Raw genomic sequence first — 19,995 nt, forward strand, 5'->3', positions numbered from 1 at the left:
TGTAATCTTCTCCATATGTCAATCAAATTTAACTCCATCATTTCCATTCATATCTTGGGAAGCTCTCTTTTTTCCCCTTTGTTCCTTCCCCCATTACTGTGGTCTTTTTGATAATCAGCAATAGAATTAAAGTCCCCTATAATACTTTTTTTTTCCAATCCTACTATTTTTCCATAAAGATGCTTAAAAAACTCTTTTTGATCTCCATTCGGGGCATAGATTACCACTAAGAGAATTGGGATGGCGTTAATCCAGATCTGCAAAACCAGAGTTCTTCCCTCAGAATCCGACCATATTAAATCTGCTTTCAAATCCTCTTTAACATATACTGCAATCCCCCTTTTTTCCCTCGCATCTGCTGGTGCAGTGAATAGCTTCCCTAATTTCGGACATTCTAAGTATTTTTCATCTGTTTTCTTTATATGAGTTTCTTGTAGACATACTATATCAGCATTCTGTTTGATTAGTTTGGCTATTATCCTTTTCCTTTTTATCGTTGAGTTTAAACCATTTATATTGATAGTAGTTTGTTTTCTTCTTCCATTTAATTAGTTCTGTTTCGCTCTTTGTCTTGCAATGGCTCCGGTCTCTCCTTGTGCCTGAAGATGTGTCCTACTTCCTTCTCTCTCCTGTTGTAATTGAGTATTTCCTTGATTTCCTAAAGTTCCATCTCTGTTCTTATGATAGCCTTGATCTTCCTGGGAGTTAGTTTCCAGTTCATCCTTACTGCTCTGGTCTTCCGGACCTACCAATCGCTCGTAAAATTCCTGGGCCTTTTCCATGGAGTCTATTTTGATTTTCCTTTCGTCCCAAGAAACTAACATCCCCTCTGGGATTAGTCATTTAAATACGATTCTTTTCTGATTTAGGTAAGCTGCTCAGAATTTATAATCTCATCTTTGTTCCCTTACTCTTCTTGGTATTTGTTTGAGAATCAAGACTTCTTTGCCTTTATACGTGATTGTTTCATCTCATGACATCCTATGTATGATATCCTGGACACTCCTTCTCACAAATCGTATATGGACTTCTCTTGGGCATTTGTGGCGTCTCGCATAATTAGTGCTAACCCTGTAAACTTCACCAAACTCCCCCAAGATGTCATCTTTATCCTTTTTCAATAGTCCAGCCAATATTCCTGCCATTAGTTGTTCCAAGTCTTCTTTGGATTCCACTACATTTTGGAATCTCAAGTATGTAGCAGCCTTATCCATCTCTAGGTAGACCAGTGAGACTTCCATTTCTTTACTCATATTCTTTAATTCTTCATCTACCCTTTCTAATTTCCTTTCGGTTCGTTCAGTTCTTTTCTCTACCTCTTTTATTGTTGCTTCATTTTTCTCCAAGGCCTGATGTAATAATCCAACTTTGTCCTCTACTTTGGAGATGTCCGCTTTCATTTCTGCTTTTAATTTCCCCATCTCCTCTTTTAGTTCATTGATATCTGCTCTCATCTCATTATGGTTTTTCATCATTGTTTCTTGCAGCTTCATTATCGATTCCTGTAAAGTTAGCAGAATTGATTGGATGTTGGCATTCGAGATGTTAGCTTGTTTCTCCACTGGTAACGTTTCTTCTATGTTTTTTTGTGCCATGGGTGAAGTCTCATTCATTATCTTCAGGCTTGTAATGAGACTTCATCGAAACGTTGCCTAGATACTTCCAATTTTACGCGGGAGCAAACCCGAATAACCAAAGATCCACATACAAATACCCGTGAGAACCTCAGAAAAACACACACACACACACACACATAGATAGATATACTGTCTCACCTGTGGCCACAAGGTGAGAGTCCAAATGTCCAAAGGAAAATATACAGACAGAAAAAAACAGGAACAGAGTTAACTTTCCTTTGTCTGAATTCGTCGTTGGCAGTTTTCCCAGAAGCTGTCAGCCAATTATGATAACGAGCAGCACTATAAATCAGAGATGAATTCCAAACAGGATAAATTGTCCAACTGCAAACGCAAACCAACAAGTTGATCTGAACAGGGCTTCAGAGCTAACACGCCTCCTTATATTTCCTGAAGGAGCATGTCAGTCTTTTACTCAGTCCCTGATTTGACGTCTCCTTCCAGTTTGTGCTTGACGTTTCTGCTTACGTCTGTTCCTTGCATCAAACCAAGATTCTTCGGTTTGATCTTCGTCCAAGGGCTCTGGCACGTTCTCCTGATTATCTGCCGACACAGGTGTAACTAATGAGGAAGGTCTGAGAGAGGATGAAGATTCCAAAACTTCCAGCAAAGCAGGTTCAAACCCCAATGCCCTATCTTCCTCTTCCTCCTGACTCCCATTTGTGTCACTCAACAAGGCAGGCTCAAACCTTAATGCCAGATCTTCTTCATCACTCAAGCTTATGTCTTCTGACAGAGCAGGTTCAAACCTCCTAGTCATAACATATACATATATATATATATGTTGTGACTGGAAGGATTGAGCCTGCTAGGAGTTTTGAATCTGATGCATCTGAAGATGGAAGGTTTGAGCCTGCTGTGAATGTGGAGTCTGATTTATCAGAGGACACAGATGTGAGCCAGGAGGATGAGAGAGTGTCGGAGAGACGGTCGTCTCCAGAACCTTCTACTTCATTCTTGCCTCGGGTGTCAGCAGCTGATCCACAGAATGAGCCAGAGGCTTTGAGTGAGGACGAGACTGACGGATGTTGGCTTGATGCTAGGACTAGAAGAAGATTGAAACGTCAATCACAATCTGAAAGGAGATGTCAAGCCAGGGATTAATTAGAGAGACTGACGCTCCCCTCCAGGGGATTTAAGGAGGCGTGCTGGCTCTCAATCTTTGCTTGGAGCAAAGTGCATTTTGGGATTCAGAAGAATACGTTTGACCCTCTTGGATGCAGCGTCGTGATTTATAGTCAGCTCGGACTTGCCAGACAGATTCTAGGAAGACTGCCAAGGACTGAGTAAACAGAGACATTTAACTCTGCATTGTCTGTGTTCATTTGTTTGAGTATTATAACTCTGCAACTTTGGATTCTCACCTGTGAATACAGGTGAGACAGAACATATATATATATATATATATATATAAATATAAATAAATATTATATCCAAATCCAACTATATTTAAATATTATAAATAATGTATTATCTAACCTTATTTTAAATATTCTTAAACACAAACAGTATTACATTCGTCCCCAAGTTGATTAATTGTGATTGCACAATGAATTATAATATTAACATATAAAATCCTATAGTTATTAAATAATACTTAATGTTCTATTTTCCCTATATATCTAATCAAAGTATAACTATTGCTATTATTAATAAATCTATTAAATCAGTTAATTCAATTATTTAACAATCAATTACAACAATCAATTTTCCTTTCCCCAGTATACATATTTATAATCATTATAAAAAGAGATTGAAGAAGGAGAGATAGTTCATCAAAGCGCCGGATGGTGGGGGAATAAAGAAAAAATGAGCAAATGTATACAGAAAAAAGGGAGTAAAGGGAAAAAGAAATTTTGAAATAAGTTTTTAGCTTTCTGTCTCTAAGTTTAAGAGCTTTCATTCCAAACGCACCAGAAGTGGGGAGGTAAAAAATGCTGAGTAGTGACTGTAATTACACGGTATCTCCACACATTCAGAAGTTTCCACTTTTACTTTTTGTCTTAGCGTTCCTAAGTTCAATTTTCCTGATTTTCTTCAGATGGGACCACCTCCTCAGTTAGATCAGTATGCTCCCTGAAGGGCTAAGTGGTTTATATCAGTTATATTGTTACGATAACTTCAGGGTTTCTAAGTATTGCCTGTGGCGCCACACTGTCTCTGTTCCGTCAGCTCTGATCTTCCCGTCTCCGCTTTAATAAAGTCTTTCAGCATAAAAATCGAATGAAATAGTCCAAATCCTCCACACCTTCCAGTCACCTTCCAGCCGCTAGATTCCCTTCTATTATTATTGGTGTGGTATATCTCCTGACCTCGTAAACTTCCCTTTTTACTTTCTTCTGTCTGCCAAGCCCCTTCACTTTCACTTGCCTCGCATCCGCTTTCTGGCCGCTTCCTTTTAGGGCTCCGGACAGACACTTGTAACAGCCTTATAAAAGTCTATAGCATTCCAATCATCCTCTCCGCCGCTAATTTTCTCTGCCACACTCTTCCCCAATGATCTCACAAACTGTCACTCACTTCTTTACATCGGTGGCAGTCCAGACTTCGGAGCCGCCATTGATAGGCGGCTGTTTCTTGCTCGTTGGGCTCTGGAGGGCTCCTCTTTGCTGCAGGGGGGTTGCCTTCCCCACACTGCAACCCAAGTCTCCCCCACGCCAGCACAAATCTCTCCGGGACTCATGCACCCTCAAAGAATTGCACCAACCGCAAAAAGAGATTAACTGAAACCACAGACGGGCTTCTGCACCTCTGTTCATCCTTGCCTTACCACCGGAAGTCCGCATACACCAGTCTTGCAGCTGTTATTATATGTATCATTAAATATATTGTTCCTCTACTGTATTTCTTATTAATAATTCCCAGTAAAAACATTTCTGGTCTGAACTCTACTTTCTGGTTAACCATCTCTTCTATCCAAACCTTTATTTTCCACCAGTATTTTTTTGCTTTTATACATTTCCACCACATATGATAATAGGTCCCTATCTCTGTGTTACATTTCCATCAATGTGGTGATATATTTTTACTAATTTTGTCCAATCTAGCTGGAGGAAGATGCCATATGTAAAACATTTTATATTGTTTCTCTTTATATGAAGTTGCCAATGTTAATTTTCTATTTCTTTCCCATAACTTTTGCCAATTGTTTTAACTCAATATAACCGAAATTTTGAGCCCATTTTATCATTACTTCTTTGACTTGCTCCTCCTCCATTTTCTATTCTAGTAGATAGTTGTACAGTATATTATCTTGTTTTCCCCTCCATTCCTAATAGTATCTTATCCAATGCCATCAATTCTCTCTGTATGTCCCATTCTTTCTTGTCCTTCTTGTATCTTGATTGGAATTGTAGGTATGCCCACCATTCGAGTTGTATCCCTTCTTCTTTCAGTTTGTGTCTGGATTTTAGTTCCCCTTTTCCATCTAGTAGATCTTTGTATGTAATGACTTCCCCCAGATTCATGAAATTTGGATGCACTATTGCTTCTAGTGTTGAGAGCCATACCGGAGTCTTTATGTAATTTTGCTGTTTAATTTTTATCCATACCTTAAGTAGAATATGTCTTATATAATGCCTCTGGAAGTACTGGTGGACTGTATGTCTTTCATCCTATAATAAAGCGTGCCATCCTGGTTGTAGGTCATGACGCTCCAATGTTAGTAACCACCTATTTTTTAATTTTATCCACTCTTGCACCTAATTTAATGCAGTGGCTTGGTAATATAGCTCCCAGTCAGGTAAACCAAATCCCCCTCTTTCTTTGGCATCTTGTTATAATTTTAATTTAATTCTGTTTCCTCCCCTGCCAAATAAATTTCAATATTATTTTATTCAAATCTTCAAAGTATTTTTTCTCTATTTTTTTTGGTATATTTTGGAAAAGAAAAAGTATTTTAGGTAGGATATTCATTTTTATTGCTGCAATTCTCCCCCATAAAGGAGAGTTGCAGATTTTCCCATCTTTCTAATTCTTTGATTGGTCAAATTAATATAATTTTCTTCTTTAATTGTTGTATACCTTGCTGATAGCTGTATTCCCAAATATTTTACTTTCTTCACTTTCTTCATTATTAGAATATTTATCTTCTCAGCCAAATCTTTTTTCTGTGAATTTGTCATGTTTTTTGTTATCATTTTAGTTTTATCTTTATTTATTTTTAGTCCTGCTACTTCCCTGTACTCCTCCAGTACTTCCATAAGCCTTGTGCCTGATTGCAGTGGTTCCTCTATAATGAATACAAGGTCATCTGCAAATGCCTGTAATGTATAAGTTTCTTTCTTAATATTTAGCCCTCTAATTTGCTTGTCTTTCTGAATAATTCTTGTTAACACTTCCAATGATAATATAATAATGGTGATAATGGACATCCTTGTCTTGTGCCTTTCCTGATTTTAAAACTTTGCGTAACTTCTCCGTTTACTATGATTATCACCACGTTTACTGTATATAGCTCTGATTATATTAATAAAATTTTCACCAAAATCCATATAGTTCAACTGTTTTAACATGCAATTCCAATTTACATTATCGAAGGCTTTCTGTGCATTAATGCTACTTGTTTTTCACAGTGAACCTCATAATATTCTAAAACGTCCAATATAGTTTTCATGTTATTACATATTTGTCGTTTTGGGAGAAACCCATTTTGATCTACATGTATAAATTCATTTAGGAATCTTTTAAGTCTTTCCGTGATTATTGCCATAAATATTTTATAATCTGAATTCAATGATGATATGGGTCTGTAATTTTTAACCATTGTTAAATCTGCACTTTCTTTTGGTATTAATGCTATGTTTGCTTTGGTCCATGATGCTGGTGTTTTTGATTCTTTTAAAACTGCATTAAACACTTCTAATAATATTTGGCCTAATGGTTCCTGGAATTCTTTATTTATTTCTACCAGTAGTCCGTCAGGGCCTGTTGTTTTATTCTTCTTCTGTTTTTTTCAATGTTTCAATTAGTTCCAACATTTTTATTTCTGCATTTAACATATTCTTTATTTCTTCTGTGATTCTTGGCAGCTCTGCTTTCTCTAGACATTGTATTAGCTTTTCCTCTATGGGGCATTCGTCACTATCGTATAGCTTTTCAAAATACTCTTGAACTATTTTGTTTTTCTCTTCACTTTGATAACACATAGTTCCTTTCTCATTCTGTACTTTACTAATCCAGCCTTTTTCTTAATTTATATGCTAGCCATCTCCCTGCTTTGTTGGCATTTTCAAAGAAGTTTTGATTGTTCCTTTTTATTTGTTGTGCCAACTCTCCTTTTTCAAGAATGTTCATTTTATGTTTGACTGGTTCCATTTGTTGTTTTAGGCTGCCTCTCTGTGGTTCTCTTTGTAAGTTTTCTTCTAATCTTCTAAATTCATCTTCTAAATTTTCTTGTTTTTTCTTTTTATTTTCTTTCGCCATATACGCTATAGCCATTCCCCTCATGTATGCTTTTGTAGTGTCCCATAGGTTTTGTATATTCGTATCTTTTATATTTTCTTGGAAAAACAAACACAATTGTTCTTCCATTTTCAGTTTAAACTATAATTTAGGATTGATCTTTTCAGGGTCCATCTACCTCTCTTTTTCTTCCCCTTCCATATAATTTTTAATGGGTTATGATTGCCCCATAGATTGGTATTTACAGTATTTCCGCTTCCTCTACCTCTTGTTGCAATTCCATCAACATCCAAATCATGTCGATTCTGGACTGTGACTGGTACCTGTTTGAATAGTATGTATACTGATTTCTCTTTTGATTCCTCTCTCTCCGATTCCCAATTCCTCTGCCATCTTAAAAAATATTTTAGGTAATGTTCTTCTAATCCCTTTTTTTTCTTTGTTACTTTCGTAGTCTTGTTTTTGGTTAGTAATTGCATTAAAATCTCCCATAATACAGATATTGTCACATTCTATCTCTTGAATGATGTTATATAGTTTCTTGTAAAATTGTTCTAACCCACTGTTCAGGGTGTATATTTCTACTAGCATCACATATTTATTTAATATTGTTTCTACAATCAGTATCCTGCCTTCATTATCTTTGTAAATTTGCCTAGCTGAGATTGCTTTTTTGATATATATTACTACCCCTCGTTTTATTTTGCGCTAATGATGTAAACACATTCCTCAATTTGGGGTAGTTCAATAGGTATTTGTGCTGTTCTTTTATGTGTACTTCTTGGAGCCCTATTATATCCAAATTCATTTTATTAAGTTTGTTGAAAGTTTTTTTTCCTTTTTTGAGGTGAATTCAATCCATTTATGTTCAAGGACAACATCCGTATTTCTTCCTGTATTTTCTTACTTGTATCTAGTTTTAATACCCCTTGTTATTCTGGTTTCTTTTGGTTCTTCTCTCAGTTCTCTTTTCTTTCTCTCTTTATTTTCAGTTTCTTCTCTTCTTCCATTTTCCCTTTCTCTCACTTGTAATTCTTTCTCTTCTCTGGCCAGTGTTCTTAATTCTTGTTCTCTTTCTCCTCCCGTTTCTTTCTTCTACTTCTTTATTGCTAAAGATGTCTTTATAAAACTATTATTATCATTTTGCCAACCTTATAGGATTGCTCACCTTATAGCCGCAATGGCGTAACCTGCCTAGCACACGTGCCAGAGGTGGCACGCAGAGCCCTCTCTGTGGGCATTCGCCATCGCCAGCTGCCCCCTCTGGTTTTTGGCGGGCACATGCATGCTGGCTAGCTGGTCTTCATGAGTGCTGGGCCGCCAGAAAAGAGGCCAAAAAACAGGCCGGTTTTCAGGCCTTTTTCAGGCCAAAACCAACCCAAAACCAGACTGAAATGCGCCAGAAAATGGCCCCCAAAACACCCCCCAAAACAGAGCATTTTGGGGCTTTTCCAGACTGTTTTTCAGGCCGTTTTCAGGCCAAAATGCCCTGAAAATGGCCCCCAAAACAGGCACGTGCGCACCAGCCAGCTGGTCTTCAGGTTTCCGGCGCTCTGAAACACGCACATGCACGCGTGTTCCGGTTTGGGCACTCAGTGCCAAAAAGGTTTGCCATCACTTCCTTATAGGATCACTTGATCTTAAAATCAATCTTTCTTAGACAGGAGATGGGCTTGTGTTGAGAGGAACTGCCGCTGGACAAAGGCACATGGGAAAAGGCCAAGAGAAAAATCAAAGCTAGCCAGCTCTAATTTATGTGACTAATGCTCAATTTGTATCTTAATGTACACAAGTAGTCTTCAACCCATGTCCACAACTGAGTCCAACATTTCTGCTGCTAAGTGAGACAGTCCTTAAGTGAGCTTTGCCCCATTTTATGACCTTTCTGGCCACATTTGCTAAGTGAATCACTGCAGTTGTGAAGTTAGTAATCCATCTGTTAAGCAAAGCTGGCTTCCCAATGGGATTCGCTCGTCAGAAGGTTGCAAAAGATGGTCACATGACAACCCCCCCCCCGGGGACCCTATGGCTGTCATGCATATGAACCATTTGTCAAGCAGTGGAGACACTGTAGTGGTCGTTAAGTGTGAACAATGGTCACAAGTCCCTTTTGTTCAGTGCCGTTGTTAACTCTGAATGGTCACCCAAAAAACAGTTTGTAAGTCAAGGACTCTGTGATCCTGAAAGTAATGATTTCCCTTGCTAATAGGGCCTTTCCAAATATATAACAGAATCCATTCCCCACTGTCAAATTTCTACCAGGGGTACCTCACCTTTGGCCAGTTTTGCCATCAGCTGCAGCTGGGAGCCGGTGGTCCCCAAGCTCAGAGATGACCGGTCAGGTTCATCAGCCCCGTCAGGAAAAGTAATGTCGGTGGTGCCATCCAGCCGTTCGGTCACCTGTCCCACCCGCATGGGCCGGCCAGCCAGTTCGAAACCATTCAGCTGTTCCAGGGCACGGCGGGCACATTCTGCTTCTGCAAACTGGAGAAAGGGGCATGAGAGCAGGGTTCCAATATTTGAGGGGATGTTACCCTATTTCCCAGAAAATATGCCCTACCCTGAAAGTAAGTCCTAGCTTGATTTTTACATGTGCACCCAATATAAGCCCTACCCCCAAAATAAGCCCTGATTAAGATCCCGCCCACTCCAGAGTGCACAGGTAAAAATTAAGCTAGGGTGGGGATGGGGGGGGAGCTGTCCTATTACTTACCTTTGGACAGTTGTAGCCAGGTCTCACACACCCTGACACCTGTACTGCCAGCCCATTTCCTCTGCAGCCAGCAAGGCTGGCAAGGCTTTCCTGAAGGCCTCTGTAGCTGATAACAAAGCTCCAGATTGATCCAGAGCCCTGTTATCAGCTGCACAGGCCTTCAGGAAAGCCTTGCCGACTGCAGAAGCAGAAGTTCTTGAAGGCCTCTGGCAGCGAAAAGGAGGCCGGGGGCTACGCATGCAAGTGAGGTTAGTCAGTGGATGACATCCCCCGTAAATAAGACCTGGTGCCTTTTTTTGGTGGCAAAAAGTATAAGTCACGGTCTTATTTTCGGGGAATCACAATACAAAGAAGGGGGGTCAGCCTATTTTCCAAAGCACCTGAAGACAAGACAAGAAGCAATGAATGGAAGTGACCAAAGAGAGAAGCAACCTAGAACTAAGGAGAGAAATTTCCTAACGGTGAGAACCATTAACCAGTGGAACGACCTACCACCAGAAGTTGTAAGTGCTCCATCACTGAGGTTTTAAAGAGATTGGATAGTCACTTGTTTGAGATGGTCTAGGGCAGGGGTGTCAAACTCAATTTGAGAGCTGCATCAGGGCTGTGGTGACCTGGGTGGGTGTGGCCAACTGGGTGGGCGTGGCCAGCTTGACACCACTCCCCAAACCGCTGGCATATTTCCTCTTCGCACTGGGTAGACCGAGCCGACCCCTTAAATTTTCCAGGATAGCACCATGGGCCAGATCTGACCACATTGCAGGCTGGGGCCTGACTGATTACATCCCAGAGTTTTAAAGGAGCTGGCAGAGGTCATCTCAGAACCACTGCACCGTATCTTCCAAAAATCCTGGAGCACTAGAGGACTGGAAAAGAGCTGATGTGGTTCCCATCTTCAAAAAAGGAAAACAAACCCAGGAAACTACAGACCGATCAGCCTAACATCAATACCTGGGAAGATACTGGAAAAGATAATAAAAAAACAGATCTGCCAACACCTACAAACACGTAAAGTAGTAACTAGCAGTCAGCACGGTTTTGTTAAAAACAGATCATGCCAAGCCAATCTTATTTCATTCTTCAACACAGTGACTAAATGAGTAGACCAGCAAAATACCGTGGACATAATATACTTAGATTTCAGCAAGGCATTCGACAAAGTAGACCACAACCTACTTCTTAGTAAGCTAGAAAAAAGTGGGATAGAGAGCACCACCACCAGATGGACTTGCAACTGGCTGACTGTACTCAATGAGTAGTCCTTAATGGGTCTAAGTCTACTTTGAGGGAAGTAAGCAGTGGGGTGCCACAAGGTTCTGTCTTAGGCCCAGTACTCTTCAATATCTTCATTAACGACTTAGATGAGGGAATAGAAGGGAAACTTACCAAATGTACAGATGATACTAAGCTGGCAGGAATAGCTAACACCCAAGAAGATAGGCTCAAGATCCAGATGGATCTTGACAGGCTAGAACACTGAGCCATATCTAACAAAATGAAATTCAACGTAGAGAAACGTAAAGTCCTACACTTAGGCACGAAAAACCAGAAGTACCCATATAGACTGGGTGAAACCAGGCTCAATAGCAGTAACTGTGAGGGGGATCTTGGAGTCTTAGTGGACAGCCAGCTAAATATGAGCCAGCAGTGTGAAGCAGCAGCCAAAAAAGCTAATGATATCCTAAGTTGCATTAACAGAGGGATACAATCAAGATCATGTGAGGTACTAATACCACTCTATAAAGCCTTCGTAAGACCACACTTAGAGTATTGCATCCAGTTTTGGTCACCACACTATCAAAAAGATGTTGAGACTCTAGAAAAAGTACAGGGAACAGCAACCAGGATGATTAGGGGACTGGAGACTAAAACATATGAAGAACGGTTACAGGAACTGGGCATGGCTAGTGTAGTGAAGAGAAGGACCAGGGGGGACATGACAGCAGGGTTCCAGCCACAAAGAAGGTGGGGGAGGGAATCAACCTATTTCCCAAAGTACCTGAAGGCAGGACGAGAAGCAACTGATGGAAACTAATCAAAGAGAGAAGCAACATAAAGTTAAGGAGAAATTTCCTAACAGTGAGAACAATTAGTCAACTTTAAAGTGAACCTGGCTGAAGTCATTTTGTTGTTTCTCAGTTGACACGCAGTATGAGGGGGCGGGGGAGGAGAGGGAAGGCTGGAAGGCATTGCCAGACACAACACACTTATCTCGTGGGAACCAAGGTCATCTAAACTCCACAGGTGTTGGATGAAGGAGAGGTGTGCCGACGGAGCCTACCAATTAACCTTGGACAATGTGACCTGTGACACTTGGGGAGGCAATCTTTTATTATTTAAATTATACTGAAATGGAGGGAAATATTTAAGAGTTGGTTTTAGATGTGATATGATTTACCCAATAAAAAGAAGTCCTTTGAGGAAGATTCCAGTTGCAAGAGTTCTGATTTTCTTGGGTCCGTTACGTTGGAACGGTGACACAATTGTATCAGTGGAACAGCTTGCCTCCAGAGGTTGTGGGTGCTCCAACATTGGAGGCTTTTAAGAAGAGACCGTACAGGGAGAAGGCGGAGCCACGTCGCTGCGATACAGCTGCAATCTCGGGGCTCTGTGATTGCAGCTGATATCTTCGCCCCTGGTCGGTCCTAATGGACCTAAACCGTCCCGTAGAGATGGTGATAGTAAGGGGTGCGTTCTGCTGATCCCAGGGACATCGCAAAGTCCCTGGTTGATCCAGAAGAAGCCCTTTTACCATCGGCGGAGAGGCAGCCTTTAAGCTGCTGAAGCTGTGACAGCTCTGGAAGGAAGAGGCAGAAAGAGAAAGTGCATCGGCTGGTGAGAATCTTTTTTTGGGGGGGACTTAAGGACACTCTAAAATGAGAAGAATCCTGTAAGACTTTGGACAAAAACTGATGAAACTGATTTAGCGGCAATTTTTTAAAGAGAATGTCAAACGGAGGCTTGGCTTTTTACTTTTACTTTTGTTTTCATTGAACTTCCATTGTGATCTAGTAACTGTAACTAGACTGGTTTTTTCTCTTATATTCACCTAATTTTTCTTTCTTTTTTTTCCCCCTTTTGACTGTTAATAGTTTTTTTTTAGAACAGAGGCTCCCTTTAGTAATTTTTTTTCCTTAAATATATATATATATATATATATATATATGTATATTTCCTTTTTTTTATTAGGCTTTTTTGGGAAAGAAGGGGGAGTGGATTAAAGAAACCTTGTAACACTGCCAACTAGAGGCTTGAAAATACTTTATTGGAAGTTGAGAGGGCTGTGAAGAAATCCTTTCTCAAGGACACTGGAACTTGATAAGATAGAGGGAAGAACACTGGAGAATGTTTTAACAGGTGTTCTTTGGAACTTCTATTATTAATTGAGTACTTGAAGCCTGGCTTTGGAATTTGTGGAGAAGCCATAATAAGAGCCTTGGATAACTAAATAAGATGCAGTGTGCTTTCTTTTTACTTTCTTTTAGCTGTTCCATGCCTCTTCAATCCCACAGTGTTTTGTAATATTTGTATATCTATTTTTTTCTCTTGTTTGACTTTATTTTTAATTTTACTTTTCTTCTTAAAGGGAAAGCCTCAGAATATTTTTATTTTTGCTTATTGGGATTTTTGCCTTTTCTATTTTCATTTATTTATTTTTATGGTTATTTTTTTATTTTTTGAGACCTTATAATTGGATTAAGGTGTGAAGAACCTGAAGAATTCTTTTTTTTCTTCTTTTTTTATCATTGCTTTTTAATATTATTGGGTCTTACTCTTTTTTTCTTTTTTCTTTTTTTACTATTCTTAATTTTTATTTTTGAATTATAATTGACTATTCCACAATAGGATTAATGTTTACAAGAACCTGAAGAATCTCCTCCTTTTTCTTTTTAATCTTCTTTTTCTCCTTCTCTTTTTAATCCTGGACTCTTTATTTTTTATTGGTTTTTTTTTAATGTTTTTCTTCTTCCCAACTGGATTATAATGGGCTACCTTATTAATTGGATTAAAGGAGCTTAAAGATCCTGAGTTACTCAAATGAGTAAGAAAACTTTACCTTCTGGCAGTTCAACTTCTGCTCCTGCTTCTCCATCAACTGGAGGACGACTATCAATAATGGCGAAGCAAGATAAAGTACAAATGGACCTAGCGACGATTATACAAGGAATACAAGAACTCAAAACGAGTATTGACCAAAGAACAGAGAGTATTGAACAAAGAATTGCGAAGACTGACGAAAAAATTGAAAATTTTCAACAAATGATGGCGAAACAGGAGGAGAGACTCCAAAAAATTGAGGAGAAAGACAAACAAAGAGATGAGACAATTGGAAATATTGTTAGCAAATTAACAACGGTGCAACAAGATATAACTGGGATGTTGAAGTGGGAGATAGATAGGTCAGAATTTTATCTCAGATTTCAAAATATAGAGGAAGAAAAAGGACAAGATTTGGCGGCTGTAATGATAGAAATTCTGGCTGGAGCTTTGGAGATAACAGAGGAAAACATGATGGACGGAGTAGATGAGATATACCGTGTCTTCACAAGATATGCGATGAGGAATAAGCTACCAAGGGAGACTCATGTCAGATTTACTAAAAAGACTATTAAACCACAAATATTACAAGTCACAAGAGATAAGGTGTTGAAATACAAAGGTAAAGAGATTGTGGTTTTAAAACAAGTGCCCAGAAGAGTGAGAGAGATGAGAAGAGAATATCGATTTTTGACCAAAAAGTTATTGGAAAAAGAGGTGAATTATAGATGGTTGATCCCAGAAGGATTAATGTTTATATGGCAAGAACAGAGACACAGAATCGACTCAATTGAGAAAGCAGAAACATTCTACAATGAATTTTTTGGAAGAAGAGAAATAGAGACAGAAAAAGAGACCATCTCAACTGAACCTCAAGAAGACCAGATGGGAACGGGGAAAGAAGAAGGTGTGGTAGGTGGACAAATGGAGACCAAAGAACAACGTGAAGTAAGATCTACAAGAACTGTTAGACCTAAATACAAAACATAACCATGGAGGAAAAAAAATGATTTCTATGAATATAAATGGATTGAACTCAGCTATTAAAAGAAGAAAAATCTTTCATAAATCAGAGAAGTTAAAATTTGATATAATTTGCCTACAAGAAGTACATATTAAAAAACAACATCAACGATTATTGGCACGACCAAAACTGGGGAAAATTTTTACTTCCTTGACTAACTGTAAGAAAAGAGGAGTGGTCCTGTACATTAAAGAAACTATTGCAGCAAAATTGATTTATACTGATGAAGATGGAAAAATATTAATTGTTGAAATAGTGGATAACAATATAAAAACACTGCTTGTTGCAATTTATGCTCCGAACGATAAACAAGAAGAATTTTATAAAACGTTACATATGAAATCAATTGGACTGGACCATGTTAATGTAATTATGATGGGAGATTTTAATGGAATTGTAGATAATAAATTGGACTATACAGCGACAGCATTAAAACAAAATAGACAGACTCTCCCTAAATCTTTTTTTAAAATGGTAGATGAATTAAATTTAAAAGATATATGGAGAGAAAGAAATGGTAAAACCCAGCAATATACTTTTTATTCAAATAGACATTTATCATGGTCCAGAATAGATATGATTTGGACTTCATCAGAATTAATATCTAACATTCAAGAAATAAATATAGAAATGGGTATATGGCCAGACCATAATCCAATGACAATTAAATGGAAAGGACAAAGAAGAAGATCTAGATGGAGATTAAACAATGCTATTTTAAAGGAAAAAGACTTTACACAATGGATGGGCAAAGAATTGGCTTTCTTCTTCAGTGAAAATAAAAAAGATACTTCAATGCAGAATGTTTGGGATACAATGAAGGCATATGCGAGAGGATTAATAATGGATTATACAAAGAAAAAGAATATTAGGAAGAGGCAAACTATTAAAGCTTTAGAAGATCAGATTATAAAAAACTGGAAAAAGAATTGCAGAATATGCCACAGAAAAAAGATATTAAATTCAAAATGGATATAATTAAACATAAGATGGGTCAGGCAGAGAAAGAAGAATTGGCACAAAAAATTAGAAGTGCTAAACAGAACTATTTTGAAGATGCAAATAGGCCAGGTAGATGGCTAGCATACAAATTGAGAAAGGAGAAAGAATCTAGGAAAATAGTACAGTTAATAGATGATCAAGGCCAAATGTGTTATGGTAATAAGGAGAAAAAGAGACTTTTATGGACAATTATATAAGCAGGAGGATTTTGATGAGGAAAGAATTAAGCTTTATCTACAAAATGCTAACCTACCTAAGATATCTGAAGAGACTGAAAAAATGTTAGAAAGTACTATAACCATGATGGAACTAACGGAAGCATTTAATAGGCAGAATAATGGAAAAGCACCAGGCCCAGACGGGCTCCCGGCAGAATTTTTATAAAACATTACAAGAATTGTTGAGCACTCCACTGTTAGAAGTTATGAATGAAGCCATGTTAAATAAGAAAATACCCAAAACATGGTCAGAAGCTTATATCACACTTATTCCAAAAGAAGGGCCGATCCATCACAAATTAAGAACTATAGACCTATTTCTTTACTGAATGCAGATTATAAAATTTTTGCTTCCATCTTGGCAGAAAGGCTCAAAAGATACCTAAATAACTTTATTCATCCTGACCAGAATGGATTCCTGCCAAAGAGACAAATTAGGGATAATATGAGGGTAATTCTGGACACCTTGGAATATTACGAGGCACATCCTGAAAAACAAATGGCTTTGATATTTTTAGATGCCCAAAAGGCATTTGATAATGTGAACTGGAGATTCATGTTTTTGTTATTGGAACAGGTGGGCTTTGCTAGAAAATTTATTCAAGCAATAGAAGCCATATATGATAAACAAATGGCAAGAGTAATGACAGAGGGAGATTTTACAGATTCTATTAATATAAGAAAAGGCACAAGACAAGGTTGCCCATTATCACCTTTGTTATTTGTATTGACTTTGGAATTGCAAGCCTTTGTGGATGATTTGGTTTTTATTTTGGAAGATCCTCTAGGAACAGCTTTAAAGCTACTGGAAAAGATAGAGATGTATGGTGAGATGGCAGGTCTGAAAATAAACAAAGATAAAACAAAGATCTTGACAAAGAATATGTTATTAAAACAAAGAGATGAACTGGCAGATTTATTGAAAATTCAAGTCACGAATAAGGTTAAATATTTGGGGATACATTTGACGTCAAGATGTACTACATTGAAAGAGAATAACTATATTAAACTTAAACAACAGATAGCATCTGATTTGAAGAAATGGGAAAATCTACAATTGTCATTGATAGACAGAATTTCAACAATCAAGATGAATATTTTACCCAGAATTTTATATTTGTTTCAAACCATACCAATCAGGCTTGGTAAAGATTATTTTGAAGAATTAAATAAAATTGTGTTGAAGTTTATATGGCAAGGTAAGAAAGCGAGAATAAAATTAAAACTTCTAAAGATGCTAGAATTAGAGGAGGATTTGGCCTTCCTAATTGGGAGTTGTATTATCAAGCTGCAAATTTGATGTGGGCTAAAGAATGGATAACATTAAGAAAGACTAGATTGTTGACACTAGAAGGACATGATATATTACTGGGCTGGCATGCTTTTCTGTGGTACAAGGGAACTAAATCGCAGGGCTATTTTAGAAGGCATTATATACGGGAGTCTTTATGGTTAAACTGGGAGAAAATTAAGAGACAATGTTATTTGAAAATCCCAGTTTGGTTATCAACTATTGAAGCCTTTTCTTATCCTATAATATACAAGGAACAAACAGTTAGATCTGGGGAAATATTGGATGAAAAGGGTGAACTTAAAACGATGCAAAACTTAGAAGAACAAGGCATAAAGATGAATTGGTTTTCATATGCGCAAATACACTCAAGGTATGTTAAAGATTCTAAAACAGAGGGATTTTATGATAAATTGACTGACTTAGATAAGATTTTGACAGGTACAGATGAAAAAGTGATTAAAAAACTATATGGTTATTTACTGGAAATTAAACTAGAGGAAGAATAAGTTAAAGAAACAATGATTGCTTGGGGGAAGAATTTTGGATATGGGATTGATTTGGAGAAATGGGAAAAATTGTGGTCTCAATGACAATGTCAACAGCTTATAAAGAAAACTTGTATAAGATGTTTTACAGGTGGCATTTTCCCCCGACAAGAATTGCAAGAATGTTTAAGAACAAATCTGAAAAGTGCTGGAAATGTCATCAGATACCTGGCTCATACTACCATATGTGGTGGACTTGTGAGGACACTAGAAAATATTGGACTAAGATTCGCATATGGTTGGAAAAAATGACAAAGACACATACAGACTTGAAACCAGAGGTTTTTTTATTAGGAATCTTACCTGATATATATAATAAAAATTTGAAGTATTTGATTGTAAATATATTAACAGCGGCTAGGATTGTATTTGCTAAAAACTGGAAGAGTGAGAAAACTCCATCAGAGGAAGAAATTATTAAGAAAATATTGGATTGTGCTGAAATGAGTAAATTGACACTTGAAATTAGAGAACAAGAAGATAAATAATTTTATGAAGTTTGGGGTCTTTTTTATCAATGGTTAGATAATAAAACATAATAATAGAATATTCAGATTTAGCATAAAAAAAATTTTTCCTGTTTTTTCTTGATATTATCTTTATAAAACATTATCAAGATAGATTTGGTATGATCTTATGATTTATTACAAAATAAACTAAGTAAACTATAGTTATCTCGTTAAAATATGAATTAACAAAATTATAGATAAATGATTTTTTTAGTGATATTAGGTTATACAATTATTGATTGATAATATGAGCTATTATGTAATATAATTATATTAGTGACTAGGAAATGGATGCACAAAAAAAAAGTGGTACACCAATCGATGCACTGTTTGTAAATTTATGAAGAAGGATGATGTTTTTATGTTTTATGTGGTATGTCTATGTTGTTTTGTTGTTAAAATAATTTTTTTTTTTAAAAAAAGAAGAGACCGTACAGCCACTTGTCTGCAGTGGTATAGGGAAGGGGGCCACAACTCCTGTTTGAGCCATGGTAGCACTGTGGTTAGAGTGCAGTACTGCAGGCTACTTCTGCTGACTGCCAACTGACTCAGCCTTCCATCCTTCCAAGGTGGGTAAAATGAGGACCCAAATTGTTGGGGGCAATATGCGGACTCTGTAAACTGCTTAGAGAGGGCTGCAAAGCGGTGTGTAAGTCTAAGTGCTATTGCTATTGGAACTGGGCCACGCACTCACTGCTTGCGTGGAGCCATTTCTTTTCTCTCCACCCCCCACCGGTCCGCAAAAACATTGCTATAGGGTCTCCTGCTTGAGCAAGGAATGGACTAGAAGACCTCCAAGGTCCCTTCCAACTCTGTTATTCTGTTAAGTTGTGGGTACATGTATGTTAGCAAAGAAAAGCAACAAAAATGATTAGGGGACTGGAGGCTAAAACATATAATGAATGCTTGCTGGAATTGGGTATGTCTATTTTAATGAAAAAAAAAGGGACTGGGGTGACATGACAGTCGTGTTCCAATATTGAGGGGCTGCCACAAAGAAGAGGGAGTCAAGCTACTTTTCAAAGCACCTGAAGGCAGGACAAGAAACAACGGAGGGAAACTGATCAAGGAGAGAAGCAATTTAGAATTAAGGAGAAATTTCCTGACAATTAGAACAATTAATCAGTGGGATGACTTGCTTTCAGAAGTTGTGAATTCTCCAACACCGGAGGCTTTTAACAACGATTGGACAATCATTTGTTTGGAATGGTATAGGGTCTCCTGCCTGAGCAGCGGGTTGGACGAGAAGACCCCCAAGGTCCCTTCCAACTCTTAGTCTGTTAAGTCGTGGGTATCTTATCAAAAAGCATTATTATTCTGGCTGGTGGGGTCCAGGAGGAAGGCATTCTCTGTTGTTGTTCCCGCCCTTTGGAAATCTTACTTCCCCCTCCTCCGATGTAAGGTTGTTTCCCAACCTTATCTTTTTCTAAGGGCCTAAAGATCTTTGGAGCCCTAATGGAGGCAGAGCACATTGGAGGTGGTTGATGGAATAACAGATCTCACCTCCCCACAGCTCCACCCTCGCCATGTGTCCTTAGGTTTCAATATTTGACTTTAACTTTTGATGTTTTAACTGTGTATATAAGCCTCCCAGAGTTACCCTATGGCAAGA

The 19,995-nt window shown here is 37.9% G+C and overlaps 1 protein-coding gene and 1 long non-coding RNA gene across 6 annotated transcripts in view; one reads left to right on the plus strand and one right to left on the minus strand.

Moving 5' to 3' along the window:
• Nucleotides 1-19,995, minus strand: part of LOC113451694 (putative RNA-binding protein 23) — a 46,446-nt gene that overhangs the window by 9,513 nt on the left and 16,938 nt on the right. For all 5 annotated transcript variants that reach the window (XM_087918911.1, XM_026723080.2, XM_026723079.2 and 2 more), the window contains one exon: nucleotides 9,314-9,524. In XM_087918911.1, coding sequence (XP_087775037.1) covers nucleotides 9,314-9,524 — 211 coding nt within the window. The remainder of the gene's footprint in view (nucleotides 1-9,313; nucleotides 9,525-19,995) is intronic.
• LOC148123746 (uncharacterized) overlaps nucleotides 12,319-19,995 on the plus strand; it is a 53,141-nt gene continuing 45,464 nt past the window's right edge. Inside the window, exon 1 of the long non-coding RNA XR_015740562.1 lies at nucleotides 12,319-12,473. This is a non-coding gene — a long non-coding RNA (uncharacterized LOC148123746). The remainder of the gene's footprint in view (nucleotides 12,474-19,995) is intronic.

Source organism: Pseudonaja textilis, unplaced genomic scaffold, assembly GCF_049901715.1.
Source record: "Pseudonaja textilis isolate UNSWEBS1 unplaced genomic scaffold, rPseTex1.2 PTEXSCF20, whole genome shotgun sequence".
Lineage (NCBI taxonomy): Eukaryota > Metazoa > Chordata > Lepidosauria > Squamata > Elapidae > Pseudonaja > Pseudonaja textilis.